We start from the raw sequence: 22,904 nt of genomic DNA on the forward strand, positions 1-22,904 counted from the left end.
AATGCGCATGCGCGGCAAGAGCCGCACGCGCATTCAATCAGTCCATAGGAAAGATTTTCTCAATGCTTTCCTATAGACGGCAGCGTCTTCTCACTGTGAAAATCACAGTGAGAAGCGCCTCTAGCGGCTGTCAATGAGACAGCCACTAGAGGCTGGATTAACCCAAGTGTAAACATAGCAGTTTCTCTGAAACTGCTATGTTTACAGTTACAGGGTTAACCCTATATGGACCTTGGCACCCAGACCACTTCATTGAGCTTAAGTGGTCTGGGTGCCTATAGTGGTCCTTTAAGTAAATAACCACATAGGGGGCTTTTCTTATATTCATCAGAGTTAGTACTGGGTACTAAAAGTGGACCAGTAAATAAAAAATGTGTTAAGGATGTGGTAAGTAAAAAAAAAAAGAAAATTAAAAAGAAAACCCCACAATATATGGATTAGTGAAATATCATCAAAACATTTATATATTAGATAAGTCTCTATACACTTCCAATCAGACTGGCATACACCACGTTGAAAAGAAATGGTACCACCAATAAAGTTTGAAATTTTTGTACGGCAGGCATATTCTGTTAATACAGCTCAGGATCACATGAGTTTTGTAGTTTTTGCATCCTCGGACAGTTGGACTATTCCACAATTAAATAAGCGTGTTCTATTTAATGCTAGTTAAAGTAATATGCCATCCAATTAAACAGGAAACTGATTTCATGGACTAAAACAATGTAGCCTCTGTTATGAAAGCAGTTCATGTGCTAAATCATATCTAAACCAAGTAAACAACTACTTAGATCCATAATAACGTGCCATTCATAAAGCTGTTAATCTGTGTCCATGTTATTACTTGGTGGTGTAAAAGACTAGCCATTGAAAACTAGACTTATGCAATGAGAGATGAAACAGATTTTTGCATAAGACTCCGCAGGTAAATCCTGAATGGATTGATTCGTTCGAGTATAGAAAGTAAAAGGAATTTGATTTGTTCGTAGTAGATGAAAAGGATTTGTGCACAAGTTTGGTGAATACTTCCCCATATTACGATGGGGTTCTTACACATACTGAATCATTCCCATACTCTTAATAGGCTATTCAAAACATTTCCATTGTAATATTTTCAAGGAATGTTAGTCTTGTAACGCCATTTCTAAAGTAAATATTAACATATAAAGATATTTCAAACTCCTGAATGATCTTAATCAGTGGCACTTATGTATTTAATATTATACATTCAGGTGACCTTTTTCAAGTGTTTCTTTTTTAAGAGAATATCCCATCCCAGAGATATCCCATGGCACCATTTGTTCCAGACACATCACAGAACTGGACCAATCCTCCCTTGAATGCACTTTTTCCTTCCAGAATTTCCACGGCAATACCTGTTAATGTAGGCTCCCAATTTCTAAGCTATTTTTTCCTATTCCACCAATTCCCTCCAATCTTATTTCTTTCTCTGCATCCCTCAAATGAATCTACAAATGACATGTAAACTTACACTTCTACACTATTCTGTATCGAGTGACTCATTTCCATAGTGAAAGATTACTGAGAGTTTTACACTGTTTCCTTGTGATTAAAAAAATAATAATATATATATATACGTTGGAAAAGAATAGGGCTAACCTAAGGTGCTTTAAATAATCTCCTGAATAGTAGGCAATGTTCTGTTATGCAATTATACCACTCTTAAATGTTACATTGTTTCCTCAAGGCAGAGTGCTTATTCTCTAGCATGTAAGTTCATTGAGCAGGGCCCCCAACCCCTCTGTTCCTGTGTGTCCAACTTGTCTGGTTACAACTACATGTTTGTTCGTCCACCCACTGTAAAGTGCTGCGGAATTTGTTGGCGCTATATAAATAATAACATAATAATTTACCATTGCACTGCCGCAACCATAAATGACAGATTACACCTAAGATGCTGAACCTTTAAAGTGAGGGCATAAATCACGATCTAGGGTTATTGATCTGAAAAATATGTGAAGAAAAAATCCGTAGCGGTGTTTTCCCTTCAATGTTGCTTTTCTTACATCACTAATTACGTCATTTTAGTTGCCGTGAGCAATGAAATTTGGACTGCATCTGAAAAACAAGTTCTCAAGTAATGTATGAATGTCTTGTTCATAGAGCGCTATTAACTACGGGAAAATACCAATCAATAAGGAAGTATTTATTCTTTAAATGTCCCTTGCTAAATATAGGACAGAACTTCCAAATTTCTTGAAAATCTCCATTCATAGAGGTGCTCTCATCTTTTTTGACCCGGCTACTGACAAAATGAAGTGTATAACGATTAATATCCTTTACTAAACCAGTTTGTATCATTTCAAAATTTTAAAGCATTGACTGGATGTAAAATGCATTGGGTGTATTTTTACAACAGCTGTAGACGTCATGATTAATCTAGTGGTGAATTACATTTGGAACACATTATCTGCATTTACATAAATAGATATGTTTAATATTTGCATTAACCAAAATCCTGTAATAATATACCAATAATATGTCCAAGATACAATATGACTTTTTAAAATGGCTTACTGTGAAACTTGGAATAAATAGGTCGAAGGCTGTTATATGGGGACAAAAGTCCCTTGTTTTAAAACTGTAGATAATTTGTTTTAGATGGTAAACCTACTATATATTGTCTAGATGGTGGTTCCTTAGATAAATTAATGTTTGGCCATATGGGCTGTAAAGTAACTGGTTCACATTTTTGTTTCAGATACGGTTCTGGAGAAGGCAATGCATAAATGTATCTTAAAGCCTTTGAAGAATCACATTGCGACAATGCTGAAACAATTCCGAACGTCGGACGGGTCGTGGAAGGAGCTGAAGGAGAACCTGCTGTTGGTGAGAGAGAGAACCCCTCAGGAGCTGGGTGTATTGACACCAACACCAGAGTCCATGGATATTGAGAAGATTCAGATCAAATTCTTGACTATGCAGAAAATGTACTCCCCGGATAAGAAAGTCATGTTGCTCTTGAAAATCTGCAAACTCATTTATACGTGCATGGAAAATAACTCAGGTCTGTTACTGATTGGCATGCAATTTAAATGCAAAGCAGCTGAGTAAAATATTTGTTATATGTATATGATCCGATATCGTTTGTAAATCCTCAACATTTATCTCCTAGGGAGGATGTATGGGGCGGATGACTTTTTGCCAGTACTGACTTACGTCATTGCCCAGTGTGACATGCTGGAGATAGACACTGAAATTGAATACATGATGGAGCTATTGGATCCAGTTCTGCTGCATGGAGAAGGTAAAGGCTTTTTGAAATATTGTTTAGATTCTTTTTTTTTTTGTTTTTGTTTTTTAAACTAGGTCAAGGACGAGCCAAACCTGAAAACTGTAAGCATTCCTTAAGAACATGACGGGGTCTTGAACTTTTACATACTTTTTCATTAAACCAGTGGTTTCCAAACCAGTCCTCAAGGCGCACCTACCAGTTCAGGATTTAGGTATTACCCAGTTGTGTCTAAGGTGTTTTTAGAAAAAGGAAAAAAAACACCTTAACACAACTGGGTAATCCTAAATCCTGGACTGGTAGGCGTGCCTTGAAGACTGATTTGGAAACCACTGCATTAAACAGAACACTTTGATAGAAGGATTCAGAATATATTGACCTGTGACTAAAACCTCTAGCAAATCTTCACATTTGCCACAATTCACATCAGACCATTTTTGTTAAGCATCATTATCGGGTATCCATGAAGGTAAAAAGTAAAACTAAAACTAAATATTATCAGAATTATTTACTAAACTGTGAATTGTAGAGATGGGACAATGGATCTACAAATCATAAGCTAAAGTGGTAGCACTATAAAAAAAAACATGTTTCAAATTTTTCCAGCTAAGCTATTCTGGATTGAACTTCACAATTCCCTTGTGAAATCTCTACAATTCCGTATTTAATGAATATGTTAGGAACATATTATAAAAGCATTCTGAATTGTTCCCACAAAGAGGAACATTGTGCACCAAAGATTTTCCTTGACGGTTAAAATATTGTTTTGCCAATACGCTTACAGCAGTTGTTTCCATTGTTTAATTCCTGAGCTATTACACCGCTTTGAACTAAATCATTCCATCCTGTTGGGTGAGTGGTATGTTTCAGATAACCCAGTGGCTCCTACGCCCTTCCTGAACTTGTCAATCTCAAGTCTGCAAATAGAAGCATTCTTGTCAAGTAACGTCCTGGGATCATCCAAAGAAAAAATAGCAGGTTTTAGACACGTAGAATTAATAGTATGGAAAAAATATGAAAACAAATTATTCAACTCATTGTACCAAGTCCATTGTACTTAAATTATAGCTGCCCTCTTTAATGCAGATGTCTCTAATCCTCTTTATGAGGTGGTCAGTCAGTCCCTGTTACCACATTTATTTGTATGGAAGACGTCCTATACACAGATGCACTTAATGTGTGCAAAGAATAAAAGTGAACTAAAATTATTCATTTTATTTTTTTATACATAAATCCTAATTATAAGCAAGCTAACCATGCTTGGTGTATACTTATATGGTTACATTTCTAATGTGCAAATTGCTGGGGGTTTAGCATTTAGGCTATAACAACCGAGCTGTGAAAAGTCTCCAAGTCAGCGATGTTTTCTGTTTCAATTCACACTCTGTAAATCAATGCATATATTGATCAGCCTAAATAGGGATGCTGTTATGGGTCAGACTGATTATAGTTATATACTATAGAATTAACAAAAAAAGACTGCTCTCCAGATTTTGCAAAACTATGACTCCTATGATGCTTTGCCAGCTTTCCTGCTGCAGAATATAGCTCCCAAAAAAGACAAAGGAAAAAAAAATGAAAATACACTATATTCATCTCTCTGCTGCTGTCTGTCACTATGTACAGATAAGACAAAGCCTGAATCTTCATCACTTTTTCCATATTGGTTATTGAAGGAAGGCATACAGCCAGATCCTGATACTGCCATAGTTTACTTAGGTAATTTCCTGTTTTACAGAACATTCCTTTTGTGTTTTTTCACAGGAGGTTACTACTTGACAAGTGCGTATGGGGCCCTTTCCTTGATAAAGAACTTTCGTGAAGAGCAAGCTTCCCGATTACTCAATTCCGAGACGAGAGACACCCTAAAACAATGGCATAAGCGGAGAACAACTAACAGGACCATCCCATCTATTGATGACTTCCAGGTATGATGATTGACTTCCAGGTATGATGATACAGACCAGCGTACAGAGTTCCTTCGCTGCAGCAATTCAATTTAAATTTAGCAAAATATGACTGTCTTTGTTTATAAATAAATTATGGCAAGCTTGACAATAAGCCGGGGGAATGTCAATTGTCCTCAAGTAGCTGTAGATCCAAGCAGTATACACTCAAGAGACACGTCAGGCCAACATACAGCAGAATATGCTTTTGACAAAGCACCACGCTAAATCTATTTGCATTATGCCAGTCACATGTTATGAACAAAAAAAAATACCCAACCTCAATGCATCTCTGCTCCAACCCTATTTTCCTTCTGAGGAAAACAAGCTAGAATAAAACGTAAACCCAGTGGAAACCATTGTGTGGAAATCTATTCACAAACCGGACTTTACATAGGACACGAGGTCAGGCGTTTAGACTGGAAGAAATAAGATTTTGTCTTAGGCAAAGAAAAGGTTTTTTTTACTGTAAGGATGTGGAATTCTCTGCCTGGAGAAGTGGTTTTATCAGAGTCCATACAGATGTCCAAACAGCATACTTGCAAAAACAGAATATTCAAGGATATAATTTTTCAATGGAGGGTAATAGCTTCTTATTAATCTGACTGCCATTCAGGGGTCAAGAAGGACTTTTTTTCCAAGTTTGTTGCAAAATTGGAAGAGCTTCAAACTGTTTTTTGGGGTTTTTTTGCCTTCTTCTGGATCAACAGCAAAAACATATTTGAGGAAGGCTGTGCTTTATGGACGCAAGTCTCTTTTGTTCTAATGCAAGTCACTGGATATTACATAGTTACATAGCTGAAAAGAGTCTTGCATCCATCAAGTTCAGCCTTCCTCAAATATGTTTTTGCTGTTGATCCAAAAGAAGGCCAAAAAAAAAAAAAACGGTTAAAAAACTCAGTTTGAAGTGCTTCCGATTTTGCAACAAACTAGGAAAAAGTCCTTCTTGACCCCAAAATGGCAGTTAGCTATCTCCTTGAGTCAAGCAGCTATTACCCCACTAATTAGAAATTATACCCCTGTATGTTATGTTTTTGCAAATATGTATCCAATTTCTGTTTAACCCCTTAAGGACACATGACATGTGTGACATGTCATGATTCCCTTTTATTCCAGAAGTTTGGTCCTTAAGGGGTTAAACATGTGTATGGACTCTGATAAAACCACCTCTTCAGGTAGAGAATTCCACATCCTTATAGATCTTACTTTATAAAAACCTATTCTTTGCCTTAGACTAAATCTCTTTTCTTCCAGCCTAAATGCGTGACCTCATGTATAGCCCTGTTTATGAACAGATTTCCAGATAATGGTTTGTACTGGCCCCAAATATATTTGTATAATGTTATCATATCCCCTCTCAGGCACCGTTTTTTTCAAACTAAAGAAAACTAAAAAAAAAATAAAGAGATTTACATTTTTTTTTACCTTTCTTCATAACTAAAATGCTCCATTCCTTTTATCAATTTTGTAGCTTGTCTCTGCACTTTTTCTAATGCCATGATATCCTTCTTTAGAACAGGTGCCCAAAATTACACAGCATATTCAAGGTGTGGTCTTACCTGCGATTTATAAAGAGGCAAAATTATATTTTCATCCTGAGAATTTATGCCCCTATTTATACATGACAAAACCTTACTGGCCTTAGCAACTGCAGATTGACATTGCATATTGCTGCCTAATTTGTTTTTTATAACAATTCCCAAATCCTTTTAGTGTGTTGTTGTCCCTAATTCACTACCATTTAGGGTGTAAATTGCTTGTGCATTCTTGACCGGAAGTGCATAACTTTGCATTTCTCTAAATTAGATTTTATCTGCCATTTTAGTGCCCAGTCCCCCAATCTATCTAAATCCCTCTGCAGCAAACAATATCCTGCTCACATTTTATTACTTTACAAAGTTTTATGTCATCTGCGTTAGCACACACAGTAGAACCACTCACAGCTTCTCTATTGACTGGAAAAGATGAATGATAGAATACTGACATAAATAAGTGAAAAGTAACAGCCAGCAAAGATACCTAGATGTTTTAAACAGTTTAGTTGATGTTTTGACTTTAACCTTTTCTTCATCAAACATCACAAAAGTGAGAATAAAAGTTTAGTATACATTTTATGGCATTTTCTGAAAATGGCATACATAATAGGTAGGTAGTTGGTATCAAGGTTTCTTGCCAGCGCAATCATGCACAAACAGAGGGTAATTTCAGACACCACTTGCAATGTTTTTATGCTGGATTTTTTATTTAATGTGTGCTAATTTTTAGTAATGTTTTTTTTTATTTCCTCAAAACAGAATTATCTAAGAGTTGCCCTGCAGGAAGTCGATACTGGATGCACAGGCAAAACTTTAATAGTGAAGCCCTATACCACCACCGAAGATGTCTGCCAGATGTGTGCACAGAGATTTAAAGTGCAAGATCCCGAAAGTTACGGTCTCTTCCTTTTCATCGATGACACCTGGCAGCAGTTGAGCGAGGACACATTCCCTCAGAAAATCAAAGCAGAGCTTCACAGTCGCCCTAATCTTCAGGTCTTCCATTTTGTATATAAGCGCATCAATTGTGATTTTCAGGGTATTATCAGTTATGGTAATGACAATGAATGTGACGACATGTAGAAAACGAACTCTCACTGTAAAAGGCTGATATTGCACTTGAAATGGCTGGCTGCCAACAGCAAACAAGACTGTCAAGATGGAGGTCTTGCTGTAATGGGCATTCTGTATGCAATTTAAACACTCGCGCCAGTTAGAAGATGGATACAAGGATCTTAACTGGGCTAGATTGCGACTTTCGGGCCCTAGCAACAGCCATGTCTGTGGACTACGCTAGAAGGTTATGAACATTCCCTGGAGTGTTTAATGTGTAAATTAAGAACTAGAAATCAATACCAACAAGTGAGATATTGCTCAATCCTTGTGGGGTTAGCTACTGTATCTTGGACGGACAGTGCTGGCTTGGAAGGGGCTCAAAAACAAATTTTATGTGCCTATGTATTTTATTATAAACGGGTTCTTTTATTCAAGGAGTACCATGGATATGGGGATAAATCTCCTTGTTTATGGCATTTCTTGGCACTAACACTTTGCATTTTCATCCAACACCAATCACAACACGAAAGCCTAAAAACTTGGCAATCCTTCTCAACTGATTTATTGTACTGTTAGTTTGTTTTACGCTTCACGAAAGAAAATACATACATTGTGTACTTTGTATATATGCTCCATTTCTTAAGATAACATTAGATGTTTTTGTTTTAACATAGTAGACCTTTATGTTCAGCTCTTTGGAAGATTTAAGCGATCATTGATGAATATATAAACCACAAGAAGTCCAGCACTGCTGACAAGGTTTACAATATATCTTTCTTTTAAATATTAAGTTTAACCCCTTAAGGACACATGACATGTGTGACATGTCATGATTCCCTTTTATTCCAGAAGTTTGGTCCTTAAGGGGTTAATTATCCCTTCTTGTGCCAGTGAACAGGTCAAAGCATCCTTAGATAGATTATATACCCCGAAGGCACAAATAGTCGTAAATCATCTTGTTGCGCCCAGTACTATATTTCATGTAAATTTTAAATACATCGATTTAAGTATGATGCTTCAATTGTAATGTTACGTCACACTTATCCACAGGCTGTGCCAATCTCAGGGTTATGTACTACACTGGGAATTGCATGTTAAAGGCCAAAGCAGTCACACTGGAAAAAATCTCCAAGTCTGCAATGTTTTCAGTTTATGCAATCCACTGGTAAATTCTTAAATTGCCAAAATAATCCATAACTCTGTGACAACAAGCCTTTGAATAAAGTCAGTAAGGCTCGCGCTTGTTCTGATTCCTGTCGTGAGGAGGCCTGATACCTTCAGGAAGTTTGCCTTTTTGATAAAATTGATCTCAAGGTTAATGTTATTTATGTATGACTGCAATGTTTCAGGCAAGCATTTCGAAGCGCAAGGAATATTTTCCTGGAAGGGACAGCATTTTACATCAGCGGTTTGTGACTATATTTTAATATATTCTCACATATGACACCAAGTGGACAGAATCTGTATTACAATGGCAAATTGCATGAATATAAACTGTAGTTGGATTGCAAGTACTATCATCTCCAAACAAAAACATTACTAAATTTATTTTAATTTCTTTAAGTACTTCACAAAGAAAGTTCTCACAATTTAAACCCCCCCCCCTCCCCCCCCAAAATGGGTTCAAGTGAGTTTTTAAAAAGTTCGGACAGATTTTCTATAACTGGATTTAATGGCATCACAAAAAAATACAGAGCAACAATTTTTGATAAACATTGCATACATCAACAACTGTCTCTGAATCTCTAAAAACTATTCAATAATAATAGTGACAAAAATGTTTTCAGAAGTTAGTTTACAGTGCAGTGTCTCACTTGTGATGTTAAAAATGAAAGGTTGACATTAAGCTAAAGGTCAATATTATTGCATTTTGTTCATAATTATAATGGCATTAATTAATCAGCTCCATAATCGAATAATGAATTTTCACAGTTCAGTGTTCCAAAAACCAAACAAACAGTTCTTCATCACTTTGTAAATCTCCTCTAATTATTGCTGTGGATTTGATGCCTTTACATTTAGCTGTATAATGACATATAGCCAAACTGTATTGTGTTTTATATATGGCCCTGATACCCTATGTCATCTCATCTTCCAGGATAGAGCTTTTAGCTTCCAACCTAGGGTGTCGAAATAATATGTACAGTGCATGGCCAGGACAGCCACACATGCAAATTATACTTGTTTAATTGCTCACAAATAACAGTAAACGTTGCTACGTGTGCTGTAAACCTACAGGCCAGGGCATCTGAAATGATAATAAGGATGTTTACATGCATTACGTTATGCTACATGTATTTTGGGGGAAATTGTAAAATAATGAATGCTTATTCCCTGTAACAACTGTTATGTAAACGTACAAAACCGAAATATTGCTGGAATTGTCTCAACTTTTACCAGTCTTTCTTGACAACACTGTTCGATGCAGTGCATCACCGTGATATCAATATTAAACAAACACAAAATAGGTAAAGTCTATAATAAAAATATAGGACAAATAAAAAGGTATAAAAGTTGTTTTGATATATATATATATGTTATGTATATATTTCTAAGGCAGTTTCAGGTAAACTGTTTTTTTGTTGTTTTTTTTTAAGTATAATTTGTTATTGTGCATGTGATTTAACATTTAATATATAGTGAACTAGTATATCTCTTGCTGGCTGTAGAGAAGTACATTTTATATATGTTAACATATACATTATGCATTTGGAGTGCAGAGTGTTACGAAGTCTTGGAATGCCAATCACATTCAGAACTTCCTATATCTATATTTGTGTTTGAGTTTGAATGCTGTGGTTTGAAAAGGGGTAATAAAGTCCCTATCACAGCAACAGTGAACTTTTAAAAGCAGGACTGTAAGCAAGTGAAGCAAGGTGGAAATTGTATGACAGCCTTTCGATTGGTTGACTGAGTCAAAGCCTCATGTCAATCAGTAAATGTAAAGTTACAGCAAGTCAGTTTCATTAACCAGACTTTACCCTTCCCTATGCTAATGCCAGCCTTTAGTGAATCAATATTCAAATTATGAAAGTAGTTTTTAGTGCCACACTGCTGCTGCTGTTGTGGTTTCCTGTAATATTTTGGCTTCTGTAACCCAACAATTGTCGTAGAATGTGGCTAAACTAATCCAGTGGTTAAAAAAAGATTTTTGCAAGATAATCTCTTGCTACTTATTCTTAAAGAAATATTGGTTTTGTCAAAATGAAAACTTTTTATAGTGTATTATTTTTTTCTAGTTTATAATTTTTTTTTGCATTTAACCGCCTTCACCTGGCAGGACCCAAATCAGATAGAACTTCATTTTTATTGTTTTGACTTTCTCGTCCGCTATTTAGCAATGCAGATAATTCTCTATATTCTCTGAACATCCGAGCACCCAGGTTTCCTAGTGAAATCTCTCATTGAACTTCACTGAATAACATGACGGATGGGATTTAAATATCTCTAGGAGGTTCCGCTAGGTTAGAATTTATTTAATACTATGTTCAGCCCATCGTATAATGTAATTTTACATCTAGTGAGTATGTGCACAGTGGGGTGACAGATCATAATCTGATTTTTGGACAACTATTAAAAATGGCAAGTCTATCTTCTCCAACAATTAAACAGTAACAACATTAGCAACTTAATATTCAAACATGATGCTTAAAGTAAAGTCTCTAATGGTCGTGAAACTGTTCTGTTTATGAACATGAACGTATGGAGAGCAATATGACTGTCAAGCAGAATGGGGATACTTTTATTAAATATACAGGGTCCAATTTACCTTAAGTTTGACCTAAAATGTATTACTATATACCAGTGACTTGATCCTATAGAAGCATAGAAATGCACCTTACTCAAATAGTTTCTTTGAGGTAATAAGCTTAGAACAAGTTTCTCCCAATGTAGTTCCGCTGGTATTATTTGACTACACTTCCCATAATTCTAGGTCAGAAACAAAACTGGCAGATAATTTCTTCCCAAAAGCCCAAAATCAATACAACACTGAACATATGTTTATGTTATTGTATTTATATTATATCCCGACCTTTTTAAAAAAACAAAAAACAGCTTCAGTATTTTTTTCTAAATTATATGAAGAGATAGATATAAAGCAAATATAACTTGAGAAAACTATTCCTAGTGTGCGTTTCTAGTTAATTTGCAAAATTCAGCCAAAATGGCAAAATTGCCAGGGTTAAAGCTGTAATTTTTGGAGGTTTGTGAATGTAAACATTGAATTAATGCTGCTTGGCTCATCAGCATTGCAAGTGTGTATTCGAATTAATGGTTAAAGTAGGATGTAGTCCCAAATGGAATTGGTAAAGAAAGATGTGATATCTAACATAGGAATAACATGTAGTACTGTACTCGTCTGCTGGTTCAGACATTAGACATGCAGGTAATCGAGGAGTTTTTCATGGAATATTTGTGTTAACCGACTCGGATGTGCTGGCACATGCTGTTATTAGTCTTTTAGATCGTATACATTTGTGTATGCATTCAAATAATAAAAACATGTTAAAACACTAATTATTTAAAACAATGTTTGTTTTTTGTACCGGTTGCTTTTAGAATAAAGATAAAATAAACAACAAAAAAAACTTTTTTTTTTCAAATAAATACAAATACTGTATTTTTTCATGGTGTCAATGTGTGTCCATGCATTTTGATTGTACCCTGGCACAACCAAATTAGTATTTGTAACAATGATCAAATTTGTATAAAGAAAAAAAGTACATGACTCCTCTGCATATACCTGTATTTTATTGTATGTATTTTGCACATAATAAATGAGAAATGGTTTGAGAGGTACCTGTCACTTTATTTGATTTGATTTAAAAAAAAAATAAATGAAAACACTGCCTCACTGCAGGAACCCCCTTTACTAAAGAACAGTACTGACTATTATAACGTTCATACTCTGTGGATCAATATATTCTAATCCTTACTTACAGAATTCCTACATGTGAAATAGAAGTGTGAGATGTTTGTGGGCAGTCTGACAAATCTCTGCTCCTTCACCACTAATCCACTAGGGATTAGCCTACACTACAGCATAACGGGTAAGATACCAAAAAAGGAGAAGGGTGAAAACAAATATTCAAAGGATAGAAAATTATGAAATGGAATAGGGATAAAAAAAATGATATTGTATACAGAGAAACAACTGTATTTAGGCTGGAGGGGAGAAGGGCATGTTTATACCAGAGAATAAAGAAAAAAATGTAATTTTAGGCTGGGGTATAAAGGACACAACTGTACATGGATCAAACAGAGAGGATAAAGGAGACCAAAATGGTTGTGAAATTGCAAGGGAGTATAACAAGTTTGAGGGAAAATTGGGGAGGGTGCAGAAATATGCCTTCACTGGACTTCACCTAACCTACACTGGCTTCCATGGCCACCATCAGAAATGTTGACGCCCCTAACACTGCTCAAGGTCTGGCTCTCCCTTCTTTGAAGGAGGGTGGCTGCGGCTGACTCTCCCATCCTCGCGGCCTGTCTCCCTCCCACAGAGTGAGCTGGGAGGAAGTGACCGGCCATCACTTCCTCATGGCAGTACTTGCAGCTGCAATTTTTTTTTAAAGGGGTCCAGTCGCGCTATTACACAGCTGCAGCTCTGACTAGGCCCCTGACGATATTAAGCCTATCGGGTGGCCCTAAATGCTTGGAAAACCGTCATGGTTGTCACCCCCTGATGGCGGCCCTGCTGGCTTCAGAACAGTGATAAGCTCACTTGTGTTGAATAAATCAATGTAAAAAAAATTTAAATAGACACACAGTATATGAACATCAGCGAATCACAACCAGTTTATGTGCAGGCACAGATCAGTCAAAATAGTACGTAGAAGTAGACAACGGTACAAATGAAGTGAACTCACTACGTCAAAACATCAATCTACACATCTCTTCTATATAAAAACAAAAATACTTATCTAATTTTCAAACACACTAAAAATAAAAAATATATATATTAAATAAATATATATTTATCAAGATCTTGAGGAAGACCTGAAAGGGTCGAAACTTCGATTATATTTGTGACTTTATGTTTCAATAAAAACCATTGAATTTAATGGAAAGACCAGTGAGTGCATCCTTTTTCTAATTTGGTATATATTTCAATGTGGGATTGCACCAAGGCACTGTATTTGAAAATTATGGACTAAAGGGTAAGTGCCAAGATACTTGTGTTTATATATTTATATATATATATATATACAGGGAGTGCAGAATTATTAGGCAAGTTGTATTTTTGAGGATTAATTTTATTATTGAACAACAACCATGTTCTCAATGAACCCAAAAAACTCATTAATATCAAAGCTGAATATTTTTGGAAGTAGTTTTTAGTTTGTTTTTAGTTATAGCTATTTTAGGGGGATATCTGTGTGTGCAGGTGACTATTACTGTGCATAATTATTAGGCAACTTAACAAAAAACAAATATATACCCATTTCAATTACCGTATATACTCGAGTATAAGCCGACCCGAATATAAGCCGAGGCCCCTAATTTTACCCCAAAAAACTGGGAAAACTTATTGACTCGAGTATAAGACTAGGGTGGGAAATGCAGCAGCTACTGGTAAATTTCTAAATAAAATTAGATCCTAAAAAAATATATATTAATTGAAAATGTATTTACAGTGTGTGTATAATGAGTGCAGTGTGTGTGTATGAGTGCAGTTTGTATATATGAGTGCAGTGTGTGTGTGTATGGCAGAGCCTTGGTGGGAGGTGGGCAATTTTATTTTTTTTAATTATTTTATTTATTTATTTTTTTATTTAATTTAATTATTTTTTATTTTATTATTCATTCATTTATTTATTTTTCGTCCCCCCCTCCCTGCTTGATACATGGCAGGGAGGGGGGCTCCTTCCCTGGTGGTCCAGTGTCATTGGCAGTTCAGTGTGGGGGAGAGGGGGGCTGGCAGAGCTGTAACTTACCTGTCCTGCAGCTCTCTCTGTCAGCTCACAGTAAGTCTCGCGAGAGCCGCACTATGACCCCGCGGCTCTCGCAAGATTTACACTGGGAGCTGACCGAGGTGCTGAACGGACGGCGCGGAGGAGAAGGGAGCTGACAGGAGCTGCAGGACAGGTAAGTAACCGCTCTGCAGCCCCCACAGACCCCAGTCTGTATTATGGCAATGTAAATTGCCATAATACAGACTATTGACTCGAGTATAAGCCGAGTTGGGGTTTTTCAGCACAAAAAATGTGCTGAAAAACTCGGCTTATACTCGAGTATATACGGTATTTATTTTTACCAGTGAAACCAATATAACATCTCAACATTCACAAATATACATTTCTGACATTCAAAAACATAACAAAAACAAATCAGTGACCAATATAGCCACCTTTCTTTGCAAGGACACTCAAAAGCCTGCCATCCATGGATTCTGTCAGTGTTTTGATCTGTTCACCATCAACATTGCGTGCAGCAGCAACCACAGCCTCCCAGACACTGTTTAGAGAGGTGTACTGTTTTCCCTCCTTGTAAATCTCACATTTGATGATGGACCACAGGTTCTCAATGGGGTTCAGATCAGGTGAACAAGGAGGCCATGTCATTAGATTTTCTTCTTTTATACCCTTTCTTGCCAGCCACGCTGTGGAGTACTTGGACGCGTGTGATGGAGCATTGTCCTGCATGAAAATCATGTTTTTCTTGAAGGATGCAGACTTCTTCCTGTACCACTGCTTGAAGAAGGTGTCTTCCAGAAACTGGCAGTATGACTGGGAGTTGAGCTTGACTCCATCCTCAACCCGAAAAGGCCCCACAAGCTCATCTTTGATGATACCAGCCCAAACCAGTACTCCACCTCCACCTTGCTGGCGTCTGAGTCGGACTGGAGCTCTCTGCCCTTTACCAATCCATCCATCTGGCCCATCAAGACTCACTCTCATTTCATCAGTCCATAAAACCTTAGAAAAATCAGTCTTGAGATATTTCTTGGCCCAGTCTTGACGTTTCAGCTTGTGTGTCTTGTTCAGTGGTGGTCGTCTTTCAGCCTTTCTTACCTTGGCCATGTCTCTGAGTATTGCACACCTTGTGCTTTTGGGCACTCCAGTGATGTTGCAGCTCTGAAATATGGCCAAACTGGTGGCAAGTGGCATCTTGGCAGCTGCACGCTTGACTTTTCTCAGTTCATGGGCAGTTATTTTGCGCCTTGGTTTCTCCACACGCTTCTTGCGACCCTGTTGACTATTTTGAATGAAACGCTTGATTGTTCGATGATCACGCTTCAGAAGCTTTGCAATTTTAAGAGTGCTGCATCCCTCTGCAAGATATCTCACTATTTTTGACTTTTCTGAGCCTGTCAAGTCCTTCTTTTGACCCATTTTGCCAAAGGAAAGGAAGTTGCCTAATAATTATGCACACCTGATATAGGGTGTTGATGTCATTAGACCACACCCCTTCTCATTACAGAGATGCACATCACCTAATATGCTTAATTGGTAGTAGGCTTTCGAGCCTATACAGCTTGGAGTAAGACAACATGCATAAAGAGGATGATGTGGTCAAAATACTCATTTGCCTAATAATTCTGCACTCACTGTATATTGCTATTTAGTGGGTGTTGGGGCATCCGGTAAGTCCTGCAGAATGGACCCTACATTGATCCCTATAAGCTGTTCAAGTGAATGTTACAGCCAGTATGTGTATCAAAGATAATTGCATGAACCACGCTGCTTTATATTTTTGCCTATGTAGTTACAGCTTGCCTAATTTTGCCTAAATTTTGCGATTTGGATTTCAATTCTCTGCAGTTAAGTTGAGTTCAGTGATTAAACCACATACACCGATTCCTGTCTCTTTGGTTACTGTTATTCCTTACCTTTAGGGGTATTCCTAGCCCTCAGTTGTAGCCACTAAATAATCAGAAATGAGTGTACGTCACCTGGTACCAAATGGTTCAGAGCAAAACCTTCAAGTTCTTAAATTCACAGGAAGACTGGGCACTTGGGAAAGTAAGTCATAGGAGTACTATACTGGACACAGAACTGTTTTTGCTCATCGTGGTTTATTAAAAGTATTACAAAGAGCCACTAGAGGCGTTTTCTGCAGTTTTTATTGGCGTTTGAGGCTTTGAATGAGGACATCCATCGCAAGAGGTTTCCCCCATTGGTGATAAAGGATGAGCCTGACTTCTGGAATCAAGTAAGGAGAAAAAAAAATGTTTTAACTCTTTAGAATGCTTGGTGGGAAGAGGAGGCAGAGGGACCCTTTAGTGTTAGGAATACAGATTTGTATTCCTAACACTATAGTGTTCCTTTAAAGGATACCTATCATGTCTAAGATCATTGTTCTAGCAGATTTGCTAGCATATGTATAGATTGTGAGAAAAAAACTATTTAAAATGTTTCTTTGTCCCACCAGGTATTGTAAGTATATGAAAAATTTACATTGAATTAAGTAACTTTGCAATATATGATGTAGTTAAAGTATTTGGAAACAATTTAGGCAAAGCTAAAATATAAGTGACAGGTTTACTTTAAACCATTTTTAATGCTAAACCAGACTCCCCATTCATTAGCCCAAGCAGCCCTTCCTCTAAATGCTGCTTGGGCTAATGAAGAAACATTAAAGTAACCTAAGCAGCAATTGGTGGCGATTAGTGATGTCCCGAACAGTTCGCCAGGAACCGTTCGCCGGCGAACATAGAGTGTTTGCGGTCGCGAACATGCGCGATGTTCTGTCCGCCCCCTATTCGTCATGGAGGTGGGAGGGTCTGGGAGGGAGGGTCTGCTGCTGATTGGCTGGAATGTGTCTGCTGACTGTGAGGTACAGGGTCAAAGTTTACTCAATGATGACGAATAGGGGGCGGACCGAACAGCGCGCGTGTTCGCAACCGCGAACACGCTATGTTCGCCAGCGAACGGTTCCCGGCGAACTGTTCGGGACATCACTAGTGGCGATGCTAAACTGAGAATGTCAGCTGACCACGTTCATCCTATCACAGCCAGCATTGCTGGTATGAATCGGTATGGCTAAAAGGAAGTGTGTGATCTCTGTTTTAGCCATACCTCCTGTATATGCGGGCTGTGGGTGGCCAGGGACCATCATTCAGTGTTTAACAGCTCAAATATGGTTTAACACTGTATCAAGGGATAGATCCAGGAGACCATAATCACTATAACCAATTCATAAGCTCCCAACTATCATTTTGTACAACCAAGATATTCTGCCAGCTTCAAGTCATTAAAGGATCACTATAGGGTCAGGAATACAAACATGTATTCCTGACCCTATAGTGTTAAAACCACCATCTAGCCCCCCTGCCTCCCTACATATTGTAAAATCTTACTTATATTCAAGCCTGCAGCTGGTGGCTTTGCCCCAGTCTGCTGACATCATCAGAAGTGGTGGTCTGAGCCAATCACAATGCTTCCCCATAGGATTGTCTGAGACTGTCAAGAAGGCAGATCGGGGCAGCACAAAATAGCCCTGGCCAAGCAGCATCTCCTCACAGAGATTAATTGAATCAATGCATCTCTATCAGGAAAGTTCAGTGTCTGCATGCAGAGGGTGGAGGCACTGAATGGTAGTGCTGTACATTAGGCAGCACTGCCCAAGGACGCAGCTTTAGCAACCATCTAAGAAGTGGCCAGTGGAGGTATCACTGCTAGGCTATACAGGGAGTGCAGAATTATTAGGCAAGTTGTATTTTTGAGGATTAATTTTATTATTGAACAACAACCATGTTCTCAATGAACCCAAAAAACTCATTAATATCAAAGATGAATATTTTTGGAAGTAGTTTTTAGTTGGTTTTTAGTTTTAGATGTTTTAGGGGGATATCTGTGGGTGCAGGTGACTATTACTGTGCATAATTATTAGGCAACTTAACAAAAAACAAATATATACCCATTTCAATTATTTATTTTTACCAGTGAAACTAATATAACATCTCAACATTCACAAATAATATTTCTGACATTCAAAAACAAAACAAAAACAAATCAGTGACCAATATAGCCACCTTTCTTTGCAAGGACACTCAAAAGCCTGCCATCCATGGATTCTGTCAGTGTTTTGATCTGTTCACCAATGGGGTTCAGATCAGGTGAACAAGGAGGCCATGTCATTAGATTTTCTTCTTTTATACCCTTTCTTGCCAGCCACGCTGTGGAGTACTTGGACGCGTGTGATGGAGCATTGTCCTGCATGAAAATCATGTTTTTCTTGAAGGATGCAGACTTCTTCCTGTACCACTGCTTGAAGAAGGTGTCTTCCAGAAACTGGCAGTAGGACTGGGAGTTGAGCTTGACTCCATCCTCAACCCGAAAAGGCCCCACAAGCTCATCTTTGACGATACCAGCCCAAACCAGTACTCCACCTCCACCTAGCTGGCGTCTGAGTCGGACTGGAGCTCTCTGCCCTTTACCAATCCAGCCACGGGCCCATCCATCTGGCCCATCAAGACTCACTCTCATTTCATCAGTCCATAAAACCATAGAAAAATCAGTCGAGATATTTCTTGGCCCAGTCTTGACGTTTCAGCTTGTGTGTCTTGTTCAGTGGTGGTCGTCTTTCAGCCTTTCTTACCCTGGCCATGTCTCTGAGTATTGCACACCTTGTGCTTTTGGGCACTCCAGTGATGTTGCAGCTCTGAAATATGGCCAAACTGGTGGCAAGTGGCATCTTGGCAGCTGCACGCTTGACTTTTCTCAGTTCATGGGCAGTTATTTTGCGCCTTGGTTTTTCCACACGCTTCTTGCGACCCTGTTGACTATTTTGAATGAAACGCTTGATTGTTCGATGATCACGCTTCAGAAGCTTTGCAATTTTAATAGTGCTGCATCCCTCTGCAAGATATCTCACTATTTTTGACTTTTCTGAGCCTGTCAAGTCCTTCTTTTGACCCATTTTGCCAAAGGAAAGGAAGTTGCCTAATAATTATGCACACCTGATATAGGGTGTTGATGTCATTAGACCACACCCCTTCTCATTACAGAGATGCACATAACCTAATATGCTTAATTGGTAGTAGGCTTTCGAGCCTATACAGCTTGGAGTAAGACAACATGCATAAAGAGGATGATGTGGTCAAAATACTCATTTGCCTAATAATTCTGCACTCCCTGTAGTGTAAACACTGCATTTTCTCTGAAAAGACAGTGTTTACTGCAAAAAGCCTGAAGGGAATGATTCTACTCACCAGAACAAATACAAATAGCTGTAGTTGTTCTGGAGACTAAAGTTCCCCTTTAAAAACTGTGCACAGTCACATTAAAGGGACACTGTAACGGCTACCCAGATAGAGAGAGGGTTTCTGCCGTTGGAGACGTCCTTTTTCCCTGCAAGCTGCTGTGGAGAAGTAGGCTGATATAATCCCATCCACGATATCCAGAGCGAAAATCAGGTTCAGCTGCAACAGGAACAGAATAACCTTCCCAAACAATCCCCTTTCAAGAACGAGACGAGGCTACGTTATGAAGGGTCAAGATGAACTGAGGACTGGGACACCCAGCCTGCTTTTTATTAGAAAAGGGTACACACAGGACACTCCCAGGGGGAGGATGAAAACAACCAATTATGTACAGGGTAACACCCCCACGTCTCCTCCCCTCAGATAACCACATAATACAATTAGAACATACAATATTTTGCCCCAGTTCTGGATGTACCCCAAAAACAGGGGGTACACCTTTAAATCCGGCACCGCTTGAGAGATCTTCGTTCGGGGAACACTCTGTCCAAAAATCAGCCCGATTGGGTGAACGGTTCGGGAGTTACAGAGTTTCAAAGTTTTGACCGACCGCACAGACCAACTAGCCGAAAATAGTTCCATGAGTTTTGGCCTTGCGGTCGGTCTCTGTTCGCACGGTAAAACGGTATGAAAATCTTGTCATCCATCCGAATCGCGGGGTTCGCTGAAATCCCCATAGGTGACTGAGTGTAACTACCGAATGGTGGGGTGTTCGGTAGTTTCTGTGCGAACTTGTGGAGGTCTGGAGGACTCAGCGGTGTTCGCCTGTTTGCGTATCCGTTTTTAGTTCCATGCGGTTACAGGCAAACACCGCTGTTCGCACACAAGATGGCCGCGAACACGTGTAAAGTCCTGAAATGGCGGCCACCTATATTTCACATACGGACTTCGCACGAAATCAGGCGAACAGAGGCATGAACCGAACAAAAGAAAAGACTAAGTTGGAAGGATCTGTTACAGACACTATAGTCACCCAGACCACTTAAGCGCAATGAAGTGGTCTGGGTGCCAGGTCCCTCAGGTTTTAACCCTTCAGATGCAAACATAGCAGTTTCAGAGAAACTGCTATGTTTACATTTGGGTTTAAGCCAGCCTCTTCTGGACAGCCACTAGAGGCGCATCTGCAACGCTGGAGGTATATTATGCCTCCGTCGCGCAGAGCGTCCATAGGAAAGCATTGAGAAATGTCGTGCATGCGCATTTGGCTCCGCTTGCAGAGGGAGCTGACGTCGACGGGGGAGGAGAGGTCATCGGCGCTGGAATAAGGTAAGCTGCTGAAGGGGTTTTAACCCCTTCAGCGCCACGGGAGGGGGACCCTGAGGGTGGGGGCACCCTCAGCGCACTATGGTGTCAGGAAAACCGCTTTGTTTTCCTGACACTAGAGTGATCCTTTAATAGCTGCTTACGTAATTGAAAATTGTTAATTACTAATGCTGCTTGGGCTAATGAAGAAACATTAAAGTAGCCTGAGCAGCAATTGCTGGCGATGCTAAACTGAGAATGTCAGCTGACCATGTTCATCCTATCACAGCCAGCATTGCTGGTATGAATCGGTATGGCTAGAAGGAAGTGTGTGATCTCTGTTTTAGCCATACCTCCTGTATATGCGGGCTGTGGGTGGCCAGGGACCATCATTCAGTGTTTAACAGCTCAAATATGGTTTAACACTGTATCGAGGGATAGATCCAGGAGACCATAATCACTATAACCAATTCATAAGCTCCCAACTATTATTTTGTACAACCAAGATATTCTGCCAGCTTCAAGTCATTAAAGGATCACTATAGGGTCAGGGGCACCCTCAGAGCACTATAGTGTCAGGAAAACCACTTTGTTTTCCTGACACTAGAGTGATCCTTTAATAGCTGCTTACGTAATTGAAAATTGTTAATTACGACAGCATTATTGATGGATAATTCCTGACCTTTTCAGCCATATATGATTGCTTTGATAATAAGACAATAATGTTGGCCTGTGTGCATGGGCGTCCCCCCCCCCCTGCATTTTTCAGCTTGTTCTGCTGATTTTCCTGTGAAATTGAAAATACAGTGCAATACCAACGCCGGACAGTAGGTGGCGCTGTGTATGGAGAAAGACAGGGATAGGAAGCTGCATCTATCCCTGCTTCTCTCTGCTGATTGAAACCGCAGGGCAGCAACACATGCAGGCAACAGAGACAGCCTACAGATCAGGTAAGTGAGGGATGGGGTGGGGTTAAAATAGCCTATATATTAGGGGAATGAGGGATGGGGGGGCAGCCTATATATTAGGGGAGTGAGGGATGGGGGGCCAGCCTATATATTAGGGGAGTGAGGGATGGGGGGGCAGCCTATATATTAGGGAAATGAGGGATAGGGGGCAGCCTATATATTAGGGGAGTAAGGCATGGGGGGCAGCCTACATATTAGGGGAGTAAGGCATGGGGGGGCAGCCTATATATTAGGGAAGTAAGGCATGGGGGGCAGCCTATATATTAGGGGAGTGAGGCATGGGGGCAGCCTATAGATTAGGGGAGTGAGGCATGGAGGCAGCCTATAGATTAGGAGAGTGAGGCATGGGGGGCAGCCTCTAGATTAGGGGAGTGAGGCATGGGGGCAGCCTATAGATTAGGGGAGTGAGGCATGGGCAAGTGAGGCATGGGGGGCAGCCTAAAGATTAGGCAAGTGAGGCATGGGGGGGGCAGCCTATAGATTAGGCAAGTGAGGCATGGGGGGGCAGCCTAAAGATTAGGCAAGTGAGGCATAGGGGGGCAGCCTATAGATTACGCAAGTGAGGCATGGGGGGGGCAGCCTATAGATTAGGCAAGTGAGGGATGGGGGGCTAAATGAAGAGTCAGCAAGGAGCAGGGGCAGCAAGGAGCAGGGGCAGCAAGGGGCAGGAAGGGTCTGCAAGAAGCAGAAAGGGAC

At 39.3% G+C, this 22,904-nt stretch overlaps 1 protein-coding gene across 1 annotated transcript in view; it reads left to right on the forward strand.

The window, feature by feature from the left end:
• The window catches only part of RIN2 (Ras and Rab interactor 2), a 143,730-nt gene extending 135,318 nt beyond the window's left edge, over nucleotides 1-8,412 (forward strand). Inside the window, exons 9-12 of the mRNA XM_063443685.1 lie at nucleotides 2,723-3,028; nucleotides 3,137-3,268; nucleotides 5,018-5,181; nucleotides 7,494-8,412. Of these exons, the coding sequence (XP_063299755.1) occupies nucleotides 2,723-3,028; nucleotides 3,137-3,268; nucleotides 5,018-5,181; nucleotides 7,494-7,817 (926 nt within the window). The 3' untranslated portion in view covers nucleotides 7,818-8,412. The remainder of the gene's footprint in view (nucleotides 1-2,722; nucleotides 3,029-3,136; nucleotides 3,269-5,017; nucleotides 5,182-7,493) is intronic.
• The last annotated feature ends 14,492 nt before the right edge of the window (nucleotides 8,413-22,904 follow it).

This window comes from Pelobates fuscus, chromosome 2, assembly GCF_036172605.1.
Source record: "Pelobates fuscus isolate aPelFus1 chromosome 2, aPelFus1.pri, whole genome shotgun sequence".
Taxonomy (NCBI): Eukaryota; Metazoa; Chordata; class Amphibia; order Anura; family Pelobatidae; genus Pelobates; species Pelobates fuscus.